This window comes from Rhinoraja longicauda, chromosome 6, assembly GCF_053455715.1.
Source record: "Rhinoraja longicauda isolate Sanriku21f chromosome 6, sRhiLon1.1, whole genome shotgun sequence".
Classification (NCBI taxonomy): Eukaryota; Metazoa; Chordata; class Chondrichthyes; order Rajiformes; family Arhynchobatidae; genus Rhinoraja; species Rhinoraja longicauda.
In genome coordinates this window covers 76,794,784-76,810,683 of record NC_135958.1, presented here as the reverse complement: position 1 = coordinate 76,810,683, position 15,900 = coordinate 76,794,784, and the positions used below count along the sequence as shown (strand labels likewise).

The 15,900-nt window shown below is 48.0% G+C and overlaps 1 protein-coding gene across 3 annotated transcripts in view; it reads right to left on the bottom strand.

The window, feature by feature from the left end:
- rptor (regulatory associated protein of MTOR, complex 1) overlaps positions 1–15,900 on the bottom strand; it is a 328,096-nt gene that overhangs the window by 16,888 nt on the left and 295,308 nt on the right. For all 3 annotated transcript variants that reach the window (XM_078401378.1, XM_078401376.1, XM_078401377.1), the window contains exons 29-30: positions 11,144–11,250; positions 3,362–3,489 (exon numbers count right to left, since the gene is read on the bottom strand). In XM_078401378.1, coding sequence (XP_078257504.1) covers positions 3,362–3,489; positions 11,144–11,250 — 235 coding nt within the window. The remainder of the gene's footprint in view (positions 1–3,361; positions 3,490–11,143; positions 11,251–15,900) is intronic.

Here is a 15,900-nt window from a genome sequence, read left to right as displayed (position 1 = left end):
TATAGATACATGATAAGGGAATAACGTTTAGGTGAAGCCAGCAAAGTCCGATCAAGGATAGTCCGAGGGTCACCAAAGAGTTAGATAGTAGTTCAGCACTGCTCTCTGGTTGCGGTAGGATGATTCAGTTGCCTGATAACAGCTGGGAAGAAACTGTCCCTGAATCTGGTGGTGCGCGTTTTCACACTTCTATACCGTTTGCCTGATGGGAGAGGGGAGAAGAGGGAGTGGCCGGGGTGCGACTCGTCCTTGATTATGCTTCTGGCCTTGCCGAGGCAGCGTGTGGTATAAATGGAGACAATAGAAGAGCCAAACACAGAGCGCAATATGAAGATATTGTAATCATCGGGTGTAGGTAAAGTTAATGCTGACAGCTGAAAAACGTTCCCACCATCACCCATTATTTGATTTAATTGAACCTGAGTCCGATCCAGCAGATCTTAGATGCAGGGTCAAACTCCTATTGAATGTCCCAAGGTTATCGTAAATCCAACTACTTTCTTTCTGAACTAGGGATTAGTAAAAATAAGCAAAATTGCTGACATTAACATAGAGGGCTGTATAGATGGGCCGTCTCTCTGCTGTATGACTCCACCACAGTTTAGTACTGCAGAGTGGAACTGTGCCTAACAGCAAGCAGGCACAAAACGCTGGAGTAACTCAGCGGGTCAGGCAGCATCTCTGGAGAAAAGAAACAGGTGACGTTTCGGGTTGAGACCCTTCTTCAGACTGAGAGTCGAGGGAAAGGGAAATGAGAGATACAGGACAAATGAATGGAAGATATGCAAAAAGCAACGATGATCAAGGAAAGGTGGAGCCCACAATGGTCCATTGTTGGCTGTGGGGTAGGTAATAATGAGTTATACAGATAATGAAACTCAACAGGACGACAGTGAAACTAGTACGACAACTAGGGTGGGGGAGGGACGGAGAGAGGGGGGAGGGATGGAGAGAGAGGGGAGGGATGGAGAGAGAGGGGAGGGACGGAGAGAGGGGGGAGGGACGGAGAGAGGGGGGAGGGACGGAGAGAGGGGGGAGAGACGGAGAGAGGGGGGAGAGACGGAGAGAGAGAGGAGGGACGGAGAGAGGGGGGAGGGACGGAGAGGGGAGGGATGGAGAGAGAGGGGAGGGACGGAGAGAGAGAGGGGAGGGACGGAGAGAGAGGGGAGGGATGGAGAGAGGGGGGAGGGACGGAGAGAGAGGGGAGGGATGGAGAGAGAGGGGAGGGACGGAGAGAGGGGGGAGAGACGGAGAGAGAGAGGAGGGACGGAGAGAGGGGGGAGGGACGGAGAGGGGAGGGATGGAGAGAGAGGGGAGGGATGGAGAGAGAGGGGAGGGACGGAGAGAGAGGGGAGGGACGGAGAGAGAGGGGAGGGACAGAGAGAGAGGGGAGGGATGGAGAGAGAGGGGGGAGGGACGGAGAGAGAGGGGAGGGACGGAGAGAGAGAGGAGGGACGGAGAGAGAGGGGAGGGATGGAGAGAGGGGGGAGGGACGGAGAGAGAGGGGAGGGACGGAGAGAGAGGGGAGGGACAGAGAGAGAGGGGAGGGACGGAGAGAGAGGGGAGGGACGGAGAGAGGGGGGAGGGACGGAGAGAGAGGGGAGGGACGGAGAGAGGGGGGAGGGACGGAGAGAGAGGGGAGGGACGGAGAGAGAGGGGAGGGACGGAGAGGGGAGGGATGGAGAGAGAGGGGGAGGGACGGTGAGAGAGGGGGAGGGACGGAGAGAGAGGGGAGGGACGGAGAGAGAGGGGAGAGACGGAGAGAGGGGGGAGAGACGGAGAGAGAGAGGAGGGACGGAGAGAGAGGGGAGGGACGGAGAGGGGAGAGACGGAGAGAGAGGGGAGGGACGGAGAGGGGAGGGATGGAGAGAGAGGGGAGGGATGGAGAGAGAGGGGAGGGACGGAGAGAGAGGGGAGGGACGGAGAGGGGAGAGACGGAGAGAGAGGGGAGGGACGGAGAGGGGAGGGATGGAGAGAGGGGGGAGGGACGGAGAGAGAGGGGAGGGACGGAGAGAGAGGGGAGGGACGGAGAGGGGAGGGATGGAGAGAGAGAGGAGGGACGGAGAGAGGGGGGAGGGACAGAGAGAGGGGAGGGACGGTGAGAGAGGGGAGGGACGGAGAGAGAGGGGAGAGACGGAGAGAGAGGGGAGGGACGGAGAGAGAGGGGAGGGACGGAGAGAGAGGGGAGGGACGGAGAGAGGGGGGAGGGACGGTGAGAGAGAGGATGCAAGAGTTACTTGAATTTAGAGAAATCAATATTCATACTGCTGGGTTGTAAGCTGCCCAAGCGAAATATGAGGTGCTGTCGTCCTTTGAGTTTCAGTGTCTGTATAACTAGTTCATTGTTCCTAGTGTGTAGGATAGTGCTAGTGTACAGGGTGATCGCTTGTCGGTGTGGACTCGGTGGGCCGAAGGGCCTGTTTCCGTGCAGTATCTCAAAACTAAATCAATCAACCAATGTTCCTAAGCAAATCCCACAGCAGGGAACCGAACCGCCTCCTAAAGAAAGGTGGCTGCGTCGGAATAGTTTGCGAGAGGGAATCGGGAATGTGCATGTTCTCGAAGGTAGACACAAAACGCTGGAGTAACTCAGCGGGTCAGGAAGCGTCTCGGGAGAGAAGGAATGGGTGACGTTTCGGGTCGAGACCCTTCTTCAGACCCTTCAGGGCTGCATTTTGTGTCTACCTTCGATTTTAACTAGCATCTGCAGTTTATTTCCTACACATCTGCATGTTCTCCTATACCCTGCACAAGCCATCTGAGGCTCCCCGATCATTGAATGACAAAACGTGTCTCATCCAAGCTCAGAGTCAGTTCCGTGTACCAACCCATGACTCTTCCACCAGAACTGTGATTGGACTGACATCAGGTGGAGTCACATTAAATGGGTCATTGCCCGAGCAGAGTTCATCATCAACCACTCAGATCTGCTGCACGATATTTTGTTTAATTTAGTTTACAGCGATGAAAATCCCCTTCGGCCCACGCCGACCAGCGATCCCCGTACACTAGCACTATCCTATACACTACAATGTTTACGAAAGCCAATCAACCTACAAACCTGCACGTCTTTGGAGAGTGGGAGGAAACCGAAGAACCCGGAGAAAACCCACATAGTCAGGGGGAGAACGTACAAACTCTGTGCAGACAGCACCCTTAGTCAGGATCGAACCCGGGTCTCTGGCGCTGTGAGGCAGCAACTCTACCGCTGCGCCACCGTGCCGCCCCGAAAAATGAGCCGTTTGGTGATTTCTGATGAACAATCAGTTTGAATTCCACTGATTTCCCCCTTCTGAGTCGGAGTCCTGCTGGCCTGGTTAGACATGAACGGAAGGTTAAAGCAAAGGTAATGTAAACCTACCATTCATTAGGAGCCATCCGCCTGTCATAGATACGAACTGAGCCATCGCCAAGTCCACCCACGATTAGGGAACGGTTCGAATCACAGGAAAGGCTCGTCACACAACTGTCTGCTCCAGTTGGAATATCCTACAAAACAAACAAAAGCGGGTGGTGCTGAATCAAAATAGAAAGAATAAAATATTTAATCGTGTTTTGAGACGTAAAACCTTCTCAGGGAACTTCACTGGCAATTAATTAATTTTAAGTATGGTACTGTTTGAAGTAAAAGGAGCTGCCACTTTGTACATAGCCCCCAAGAATAACAATGAAGGTTTTGGTTAATTATTGTCACGTGGACTGAGATACAATTCTCTCGCCTCCAGTTTATTAACCCCCACCTCCACCGTCATTCTGAAGAAGGGTCTCGACCCAAAACATCACCTCTTCTCTTTCTCCAGAGATGTTGCCTGATTCGTTGAGTTACTCTAAGTAAGAATTTCATCGTTCCGTTTTAGCAATGAAACACTCTAGATTCAATGCGCAACAACTCACTTGCAGATAAGTGTTTGATTTCAAACAGTCTGAAGAAGGGTCTCGACCCGAAACGTCACCCATTCCTTCTCTCCCGTGATGCTGCCTGACCCGCTGAGTTACTCCAGCATTTAGTGTCTACCTTCGATTCCAAATACACTGTTTTAAATCATTTAAGACACAAACAAACGAGCATAAGCTTTGAATGGTGGGCGAGTGCTAAAGATAAATGAAAAGGAAGTATGGAGTAAAACACATAGAGCTTGAGTAACTCAGCGGGTCAGGCAGCATCTCTGGAAGACATGGATGGGCGATGTTTTGGGTTGAGACCCTTCTTCGGACTCAAATACAGAGGGAAATACGAAGTCCTGATCTTTCTCGGCGTTTAATTGCTTGGATTTTAATGTGGAAGGGGACAGAACGTCTATATTACACCTTGGTCAAGGCAGCTTCTCATTTACAAACCAACAAAGCAGATCAGCATGGTTGAAACGGCTGGGAACAAGCCAAGGGTGTGAAAGGCATGACATAAACTCTTCATTCAGGGAAAAGTTTGAATCCACGTCAAAAAAGGATTACCATACGATAGAACTTTAGTTATCTCAGGAGGGAAATTGATCTGCCAACAGTCATAAAACACAAGATACATGAAACATGAAATTAAAGTGATGAATGGGAAGGATTGGGGACGTGCAAAGATTGGGGTGGAGGAGGGAGGGAGTCAGTCTCTCCACGACAGAAGGGGAGGGGGGGGGGAGTTGCACAGTTTGATAGCCACAGGGAAGATGGATCCTGTGACGTTCTGTTGCTGCAACTTGGTGGAACCAGTCTGTTGCTGAAGATGCTCCTCAGGTTGACCAATGTGTCACGATTCATCCCACAGAAAGAATTATACACTTGAATAATCACATATTTCTGATACCAGTGAATACGCTGTTGGATTAAAGATGATTCACATTGCACTGTGCAAGACCGTTAAGTCAATTGTCACACATGTTATTTTTATTTGGTGCTTTGGATACCAGAACAATTGTTATTTCTTGCCACAGTGATGTCCGCTATTCACATTAACGACTCCTGGCTCAACTGAACTCTGATGCAACACGATTATATTTGCCTGGTTCAGGCCGAGTATGAAAACTGTTCCCAGTCTATGGGATGGGTTGGGTCGAATGTGCCGACTCGGACATTTGACTCGAGAGATCTCAGGGACAGAGGTAGTGAGTGGGAGAGGGGAGGGTAAAGGAAAATCTTTGCTGAAGAATCTTGCCTAGGGATGCGGTGTTAAAATCAATCGATCAATGGTACTTTATTGTCACATGTACTAAGGTACAGGTGCTCCTCAACTTACGATGGGGTTACGTCCCGAGAAACCCATCGTAAACTGAAAATATCGTACGTCGAAATGCATTGAATACACGTGATCACGTGGCCGGAAGCGAGCTGCGGCTCGCCACGAGTCCCTGCCATATGCACTTGGTGGAACCAGTCTGTTGCCATCGCCAAGTCAAAGCATCGCAAGTCGAAGCATCGTTAATTGGGGAGCATCTGTACTGTGACATTCATTTTTGCACAGAGTTCAGTACAAGTATTACTATACGTAAGCACATCTTAGATACAGTGCAAGTTATGGAAATAGTACAGTATACAAGAGCCGCCCAGGCTTGGCGCCATTTTTAAGGCCCAGTTGTTGTAAGTGCGGAGTTTCTTGACCTGACCATGAAGGCCTGTTGTCCAGGTGTCGTTGCAGGGTCGGCCTGGCCAAGCGTGGCTGTTGGAGTCCTCCACCGCTCCGTGCAACTGCAGGCCGCACCTGGTCCACGTGCTCGGCCTCGTGGAGTGGCGCCCGTTCCACCCAGTCCCCAGGCTGCTGCGGGGGCCTCCAGCGGCCCACTCCACCGTCGAGGTGCACTGCCCTGCCGGTCTGCTTCCCGCAACCTCTGCTCCTTGCGTCCGCTGGCTCCCTCGATCCTCCTCTCCTGCAACTATGGGTGGGTGCTGCCTGTCCTGGCTCAGGCTGGAGATGATACTTTTACATTGATGGCTGAGTTGGGTCCAGAATGGAAAATACTCAAAGTCCTTGAGTTTGGGATGGTTTTGAATTGTATTGGCTGCATTGTGGTGGCTATTTCGTTTATTTCCAGGCAAATCTCCGATGCAAACGGGCATGGAACTGTTAAGCACCCCTGCAATGTCTTGTCCGATTCACTTCAATGTCAATTTTTCAGCAAAAGTATAATACAGAAAGCTTAGCTACTTTCCTGCTGAGGGGGGAGGGGGAGTTTAACGAGATCTGGGTGTCCTAGTGCATCAGTCAATGAAAGGAAGCATGCAGGTACAGCAGGCAGTGAAGAAAGCCAATGGAACATTGGCCTTCGTAACAAGAGGAGTTGAGTATAGGAGCAAAGAGGTCCTTCTACAGTTGTACCGGGCCCTGGTGAGACCGCACCTGGAGTACTGTGTGCAGTTTTGGTCTCCAAATTTGAGGAAGGATATTCTTGCTATGGAGGGCGTGCAGCGTAGGTTCACTAGGTTAATTCCCGGAATGGCGGGACTGTCGTATGTTGAAAGGCTGGAGCGATTGGGCTTGTATACACTGGAATTTAGAAGGATGAGGGGGGATCTTATTGAAACATATAAAATAATTAGGGGATTGGACACATTAGAGGCAGGAAACATGTTCCCAATGTTGGGGGAGTCCAGAACAAGGGGCCACAGTTTAAGAATAAGGGGTAGGCCATTTAGAACGGAGATGAGGAAGAACTTTTTCAGTCAGAGAGTGGTGAAGGTGTGGAATTCTCTGCCTCAGAAGGCAGTGGAGGCCAGTTCGTTGGATGCTTTCAAGAGAGAGCTGGGTAGAGCTCTTAAGGATAGCGGAGTGAGGGGGTATGGGGAGAAGGCAGGAACGGGGTACTGATTGAGAGTGATCAGCCATGATCGCATTGAATGGCGGTGCTGGCTCGAAGGGCTGAATGGCCTACTCCTGCACCTATTGTCTATTATCTATTGTCTATCCCTGCAAAAATCCACTTTGGTTGAAATAGAAAACTAAGATATTGCAAAGCCATTTCTCCTGTCAAATGTGGGAGGTTTGAATGGAAAAAAATAGCACAAAGATTGGAGAATAAACTAATGCTAACTTAAAAGATATTTCTTTAATGGACTGGTATTTGTGCAAGTCTATGAGAATAAAGCTTTGTATGAAATGACTCAAGATGCATTGACCAAAATTTGGGAATTCAATCTGAAGTAAATTGTTAATAAATTGACAAGTAGTTCAACCTAAAATCAACCTACTGACCTAATCTGGATGTTGCAGCCTCTATAACAGAGGTTATACATGTCATGTTTAGCACAGGCATTGTGGGCCGATGGGCCTGTTTCTGTGCAGTACTGTACTGTGCTCTATCTGTATAATCCACAGATGGGCTACTGCTCCATCATCCCACTTTGATTGAGCACATTATTAGTCCTGCTGTGATTCCAGATAATTAAACTGTAAAATTCGGGGTGGCATTGTGGCACAGCTGGTGGTGGAACTGCCTCACAACGCCAGAGGCCCGGGTTCGATCCTGACCTTGCAGGAAGTGTGTGAGGAGTTCGCACACTCTCCCTGTGACCGTGTGGGTTTCCTCCGGGTGCTCCAGCTTCCTCTCCATCTCAAAAACGTGCGGGTTTGTGGGTTGCATAGAAAGGAACTGCAGGCAGACACAAAAAGCTGGAGTAACTCAGCGGGACAGGCAGCATCTCTGGAGAAAAAAGATGGGTGACGTTTCGGGTTGGGATCCTTCTTCGGAGTCTGGAAGAGTCCCCACCCAAAATGTCACCCATCCTTTTTCTCCAGAGTTGCTGTTTAACCCGCCGAGTTACTCCAGCACTTTGTGTCTATCTCAGGTTTGTAGGTTTATTGGCCTCTGTAAATTTGCCCTAGTTTGTCGGGAATAGGGTAACATGGAACCAGTGTGAACGGCTGATCAGTGGTTAGCATGGACTCGGTGGGCCGAAGAGCCTGTATCTGTGCTGTATCTCTCGACTACACTAAAATGTAGCAACCCTGTGACCTACCAAAGGTGGATTGGGCATCTGAGATCTCTGACCTATGGTTTAAGTGTTCTCTCAAAAAAACAGAGATCATGGTGATAAAATGGCACTTTGTGTTCGCTGACAGTCTGGGGATATTTAGCTTTTTGCATAAACTGGTTGCTGCAGCATAATAAAAGTAGACATATTTCCACCAGCCAGCAACTGATGATCATAAAGCTTCCGTTATGGTTCATGTGTGCTTTAATTACCCATAGCCAAACAGCTCATCAATTGCAGCGTTAAATCTCCATCCAGCCGACTATTGCAGCTTTGAATCAATTTTCCTTCTCCTTGGCAAGTATTCACCGGCACTGGCTTTGAGAATAAGCCAAGTGCAGGCTGTGGACATGATCTACTGGAGCTGGCTTATGAAATAAAGTCATACATCGATATACTACGGGACTACACACTGCATTTCAGAAGTTTCATGAGTAGACACCACAGTAAACACTGGGAACCTGCATCTTTCAAATCAAAAGTGTCCCAAGATTGGAAACAAGACCAATATTTGCAGTTGAATCTCAAATATTTTAAGTAGTTTGAGAAGTGGCAGATTACTGGCATAACCTTGAAAGAAAAGGTTAAGTCTACACATATTCAATTATATCTCCCGGCCTTTCAGCAGATCCTAAAATGTTATACACACCAGCAGAATGCATAGATGGACCATAAAATGGAGTTACTGCTGGATGATTATGGGTCTTCCATTAAATACTTTATTAGTTCTGTTGTGATTGCAGGTACAGAAATGTGAAAAAACAACCCCAAGACAGCTGTTACAGTTGTGTTATGTGTGGGTTGAGCTGCCGAGATCTTTAACCTATGGCTTAAACATCGCCCACACAAGGACATCAGATCTGAACTCAACTTTCTAAAGTCTAACTGTTGTGCCATCAAACTTTTAATCATCAAAAGGAAAATACTGCAGATACAGGAAATCTGAAATTAAACAGAATGTAACGGAAACACAAAGCAGGACAACCAATGTCCATGGGGAGAAAGAGAGGGAGGGGTAGAGAGAGAGAGAGAGAGAGAGAGAGAGGGGTAGAGAGAGGGAGAGGGGGAGAGTGAGAGAAAGAGAGCGAGAGCGAGTGGGAGAGAGTTGGGGAGAGGGAGAGGGAGAGAGAGAATTAGCTTTTTCGGTGTAGGAAGGAACTGCAGATGCCTAAGAAAGACACAAAATTCTGGAGTCAGGCAGCATCTCTGGAGAAAAGGAATTGGTGACGTTTCAGATCTGAGCCCTTCTTGAGACTGAAAGATAGAGGTGGGGAGGGTGAGGCAGGGGTGAACTGGGGGTAAAAGGCCAGAACAAAGCAGAGCCGGCAACAGATGACCTGAGGAAGGGTGGAGTCCATAAGGGTCTATTGTTGGCTGGGGAAAATGTGCTAACGACAGGGGTACAAGGAAGCGATCAGTGGAACTGGTCAAACTAGCTTTTTCGGTTTTGATTAAACATCACGGATCTAAATCGTTAATTTTACTTTTCTCTTTTCAGATACCCCTTACCTGCTGAGCAGTTGCAACATATTCTGCTTTTATTTCTCAACATTCAGCTGTGTATTTATTGGAAAAGCTAACACTTGCTTTGATCCCACAGGTCCTACCCAGTTTCATGCCAAATACATTTTTCTGCTTCGAATCAATAGCTGCAAGATCTCAACTGCGCGTGAAACTGAACCAAGAGGGATTTAGAATTTAGTTTTCTACTTCGTGGAGTTATTCATACAGACACAAGAAACTACAGATGCTAGTTTACCAAAAAGAAACACAGTGCTGCAGTAAATCAGTGGGTCAGGCAGCATCTCTGGAGAAGATGGAAAGGCACCCTAAATGCCATGAGGTGGTGGTGGAAGCAGCTCTCTTCAAATGCTGCAGACTCTGATGAAGCACGCCCATGGTGTTGCTGGGCAGGGATACGGCTCAACATCAACGAAGGAACAACAATGCATTTCCAAGGAGAGTGGCATTTCTGAGTGAGTGTGAGAGGGTGTGAGAGAGAATGAGTGAGAGAGTGAAGAGAGTGTGAGAATGTGAGTGATAGTGAGAGAGTGTGAGTGAGAGTGTGAGTGAGAGAGTGTGAATGGGAGAGTGTGAGTGAGAGAGATAGTGTGAGTGAGAGTGTGAGTGAGAGAGTGTGAGTGAGAGTGTGAGTGTGTGAGTGAGAGTGTAAGTGAGAGTGTGAGTGAGTGTGAGTGAGAGTGTGCTTGAGTGAGTGTGAGGGAGTGTGAATGAGAGTGTGAGTGAGAGAGTGTGAGTGAGAGTGTAAGTGAGAGTGTGAGTGTGAGAGTGTGCTTGAGTGAGAGAGAATGTGAGTGAGAGTGAGAGTGTGAGTGAGACATTTAGAGAGAGTGTGTGAGAGGTAATGAGAGTGAGAGAGAGTGTGAGTGAGAGTGTGCTTGAGTGAGAGTGAGTGAGAGTGAGTGAGAGTGTGCTTGAGTGAGAGTGAGTGAGAGTGTGCTTGAGTGAGAGTGTGTGTGAGGGAGAGCGCACGTGAGAGAGAGATAGAATTACAAGGAACTGCAGATACTGGTTTACAAAAAACATGACTCGAGATGCTGGGATAACAGTGGGCCAGGCAGCATCTTTGGAGATCATGGATAGGTGCTGTTTCGGGTCAGGACCCTCCTTAATCATACATGTTGCTCAGAAATACGGATTTTATGAGCCGATCTGTATATTGACCACAAAATGCTGGAGTAACTCAGCAGGTCAGGCAGCATCTCGGGAGAGAAGGAATGGGTGACGTTTCGGGTCGAGACCCTTCTTCAGACTGAAGAAGGGTCTCGACCCGAAACGTCACCCATTCCTTCTCTCCCGAGATGCTGCCTGACCTGCTGAGTTACTCCAGCATTTTGTGAATAAATATCATCGATTTGTACCAGCATCTGCAGTTATTTTCTTATACTGTATATTGACCACTATCAGCAGCACATCAAGCCACTGCTAACACCGATTTCTGAAGTTCCCTTTTGTTGGGCATCTGCTGCAGCTTTGATTGCACAGAAGGTCAATGACATGGATTCATGAGGCATACGTAGAACAACACATCAAATAAGGAAAGCACTGCAACAGCAGTCATGCATAGATGGGTCAAAGGGAACCTATGGATAATAACTCCTTGTTTAATATCATTGCATATCAATTTAAAATATTTAAATACATTAATTAAATAGAGCGGAGGTTTTACCTGTACTTTCATCTCTCGGTCTGTGTCCCAGATTCGAATAATGCGCACATCCCCGGAAGTCATTAAGAGACCAGTGTCCTGCTCCCAGTCCACCACCATCCCAGCACCTAAACAGAAAGCAAGCCCTTCAATGGGGGGGAGGGGATAGTACACAAACTGCAACAGCATGAAGTTCCGACTGAACTACTAGATTTTATTTCTGCAGCCTCCGCATTCTCATAGAATCACATAAAAATCACAAAATGGCAAATAATGGAAACCTTTAAGTAAAAACCAAAAAATATACTGGGAAATCTCAGCAGCCACAGACTGTGGAAACAGAAACATTTCAGGTTGAAGATCCTTCACCAGAGTTGGGAGTGTGAGAAACGGGTTGGTTTTAAGTTGTGCAGAGGGTGGGGATGGGGGATGAATGGATGGGGGGAGGATTGTGGAGCTGTTAAACTGTCGATAAAGTCATCCGGTTAACAGGCTGGCGCATTCAATTGGAAAGGGCTGATAAAAAGGTCAAATAGTTATGCATAAGAAAGGTTTAGAAGGATACTAGACCTAGGTTAATTCCCGGAATGGCGGGACTGTCATATGTTGAAAGACTGGAGCGACTAGGCTTGTATACACTGGAATTTAGAAGGATGAGAGGGGATCTTATCGAAACGTATAAAATTATTAAGGGGTTGGACACGTTAGAGGCAGGAAACATGTTCCCAATGTTGGGGGAGTCCAGAACCAGGGGCCACAGTTTAAGAATAAGGGGTAGGCCATTTAGAACGGAGATAAGGAAAAACTTTTTCAGTCAGAGAGTTGTGAATCTGTGGAATTCTCTGCCTCAGAGGGCAGTGGAGGCCAATTCTCTGAATGCATTCAAGAGAGAGCTGGATAGAGCTCTTAAGGATAGCGGAGTCAGGGGGTATGAGGAGAAGGCAGGAACGGGGTACTGATTAAGAATGATCAGCCATGATCACATTGAATGGCGGTGCTGGCTCGAAGGGCCGAATGGCCTCCTCCTGCATCTATTGTCTATTGTCTATTGTCTAAGTGGACCCATTGGGCCCAAACCTCTCCTGCATTGGTGCAGGGGGAGGGGTTGCAAGGGAATGTTTGGCATTCTCTACTGCAGACTGATGTAGGTCGATGCCCAATCTTCAAGCTATCTTCAAAGAGAATATGGAGACGAAGGGAATCAGAAATATGGATAATTAGCTGAAAAGTAGATGGGTAGATGATCACCCATGAAACGGAATGGGCCACTGGTCTTCTGCTTCCAGTTCTCATATCTTTAGGTTTTTCCAGATCAAGAATGTAATTCATTCCTGATAATGAACTAAATACAACTTACCACAAATGAAAATGAAGTCTACTTTGAAACAACCAATGATACATAAATATTTTAATCTGCATCACTGACACAAAAATCCTCCACTTGCTTTCCACAATATTGATTTTGCAGATTTGTTTGTGCTCTCCTCTGAGCATTCGTAAAGACAGTTCCTTCCATCCCTTCAGAAGACAGACCCAGTCCTACACAACATGCAGACTGGGTGGGTGGGGAGAGTGAATAAGAGAGAGAGAGAGAGAGAGAGAGAGAGAGAGAGATACAGAAAAACAGAGAAAGAGACAGAGTCAGCAAGAGAGACAGAGAGAGAAAGAAACAAAGAAAAATAGACAGGGACAGGGAGAAAGAGAGAGAGAACAAAAGAGAGAGATAGAGGGAGAGAAAAATACAGACACAGAGACAGGTGAGAGGGAAGAGGAGGGGGGGAGAAGTGGCGGGAAGAGATGGTGGGGGGCGGGGAAGGGGAGACACGTGAAGATGGACAGGCGAGGGAGGGAGGGAGGGCAGGCTGGCGCGGGGTTGAGAGGGTGGAGGGGCTGAGAAGGGGGGGTGGGAGTGCGAGAGAGGGCGGGCGGGCAAGAGAGGGTGAGAAAGCAAAGGAGAGACAGTGAGCAAGAAAAAGGGAGAGGGCGAGAACGAGAAAGGGAGAGGATAGAAAAGGGGGAGTGGGAGGAAAAGGGGGGGAGGAGAGAGAGAGAAAGGGGGGATAGAGAGAAAAGAGGGAGAGAAAAAATGGGGAGAAAGAAAAAGGGGGGGGGGGGGAGAGAAGAGAAAAAGGGAGAAGGGAGAGAGAAAGAGAAATGAAGGGGAAGATGCAGAAAAAGAGAGAACACGTGCAATCTGTTCTCCAAAAGATCTGAAATGCTTATGATGTTGACTCATTTTCTTCCTGAAGGGAAGGGAGCAGTTTGATTGAAATCAGAAAACCACATCAATAATGACGAGAACTAGCCCATCATTGCAGGCCGGCAGACAACGTGAACACATCGATGCCTCGAACCCCAGGGCACCTTGCATTTAATAGAAATACAAGCGAGAAGGAAATGTAAAGAGAGGCGCTGTTTAAAATTCCTCTGGGCATCCTTCCCATGATGCATGCAGAGCGTGGGCGGGCGGGCGGGCAGGCGGGGTGTGCAAGGCTGGGGAAATCCCTGTAGTACTCCAGCATATGAGTGTTGCAACTGATTAATCCGTGCTGCACTGCTAACCACCCACACGAAATAAAAGGTTTTGAGAGGCAGGGCTGAGCTCCTACACTATTCATGATGCACTGCCTTGGCAGATTTATCCAGCTGGCCATTGAGCCATTTACTACGCAGTATCAGATTTGGAGTCTCGATATTAAGGCTGCTGCATTTTAAACATGCCCATTCAAAGAAATAAAATGCCATTTGCTGGTAGTTAATCCGTCAATAAGTTGAACGCCAATTTAATCTAAGCAACTAAAATGGCGCATCTGTCCTCCAAAAGGTTATTTATCTCACCTGCAACGTTTTTACAGCAAGCAGTTTTCTCGGAAACACCAGCTTCAAATGAATACTCGATGACACCTCTAACAAGTTAGCTATCAATCCAGTCCTTTTTTAAACATTTCATGTAACACCACAAACAGAACAAAGCCATGGAACTAAACCATAGCACTGGGCCTGTACTTACTGGAATTTAGGATGAGGGGGGGGGGGGGAGAACTCATTGAAACTTACAGAATAGTGAAAGGCTTGGATAGAGTGGATGTGGAGAAGATGTTTCCACTAGTGGGAGAGTCTAGGACTAGAGGTCATAGCCTCAGAATTAAAGGACGTTCTTTGAGGAGGGAGATGAGGAGGAATTTCTTTGTTCAGGGGGTGGTGAATTTGTGGAATTCTTTGCCGTAGAAGGCTGTGGAGGCCAAGTCAGTGGATATATTTACAGCAGAGATAGATAGATTCTTGATTAGTACGGGTGTCAGGGGTTATGGGAAGAAGGCAGGAGAATGGGGTTAGGAGGGAGAGATAGATCAGCCATGATAGAATGGCGGAGTAGATTTGACGGGCCGAATGGCCTAATTCTGCTCCTATCATTTATGATATTATGATCTCCGCTGTTTGACTTCCTGTTGTTTCTCATTCCAGAAAGCTGCCTTTGAGGAGCTGAGTGCGCCCCAGTCTGTGGACAAATCACAAACATTCCCGCCCATTCTTCTTTGTGCTTCCATTTGTAGACCTTTCAGTCCTGACCAAGAGTCCGCATCTAACAAGCTAATCTATCTATCAGGCAGCATCTCTGGAGAAAAGGAAGAGGTGACGTTTCGCGTCGAGACCCTTTTTCAGACTGAGAGTCAGGGGCCAACAGTTTCCCTCTCCCCTGACTCTCAGTCTGAAGAAGGGTCTCAACCTGAAACGCCACCTATTCCTTCTCTCCAGAGATGCTGCCTGACCCGCTGAATTACTCCAGCATTTTGTGTCTACCTTCGGTGTAAACCTGCACCTGCAGTTCCTCCCAACACAAGCTAATCTTTCTCAGGAACTGGCTTATCCGTGTGTGTATTTACGGCAATTTGCTTTTATTCATAATGTTAGACTGCGCTTTATTCAGCTTACGCTTTCCTTCCATTTCATGGATAAGCCGATGTAAGAGCTCCATTCATTGAGATGATAACGTACTGGGGATGTGATCCCTGTTAAACTGGGTGGGTTTGGGACCACCTGCTGAGAGAGTTTGCCCATGTCCCCACATGTTCATAGACACAAAATGTTGGAGTAACTCAGCGGGACAGGCAGCATCTCTGGTGAAAAGGAATGGATGACGATTCGGGTCGAGACCTTTCTTCAGAAGTTCAATTTATCTGTGGTCCATAGTTACATCACAATTGTTCACTTATATCACTTCTCCTTGCGTAAATATGTAAGGCATTTAAAAAAAAAGGTCTTATATAGATTAGAAAAGTTATTGCAGATTAGTCATAGTCATACACCATGGAAACAGGCTCTTTGTCCCAACTAGTCCATGCCGACCAAGATAATCCATCTAAGACTCTATCCCCTACTCCCTATTCCTCCGTCTACGCTGCATCTGCGCCCAGGATGAGATTTTCCATACCAGGTAATCGGAGATGTCCTCATTCTTTAGGGATGGCAGTTCCCCCCTTCCATTATAGATGAGGCTCTCACTAGGGTCTCCTCGATATCCCGCAGCTCCGCTCTTGCTCCCCCTCCCCCTATTCGTAACAAGGACAGAGCCCCCCTGGTCCTCACCTTCCACCCCATCAGCCGTCGCATACAGCGTATAATCCTCCAACATTTTCGCCACCTCCAACGGGATCCCACTACTGGCCACATCGTCCCATCCCCACCCCTTTCTGCTTTCCACAGAGACTGTTCCCTTCGCAACTCCCTGGTCAACCTGTTCCTTCCCACCCAAACCACCCTCTCCCCAGGTACTTTCC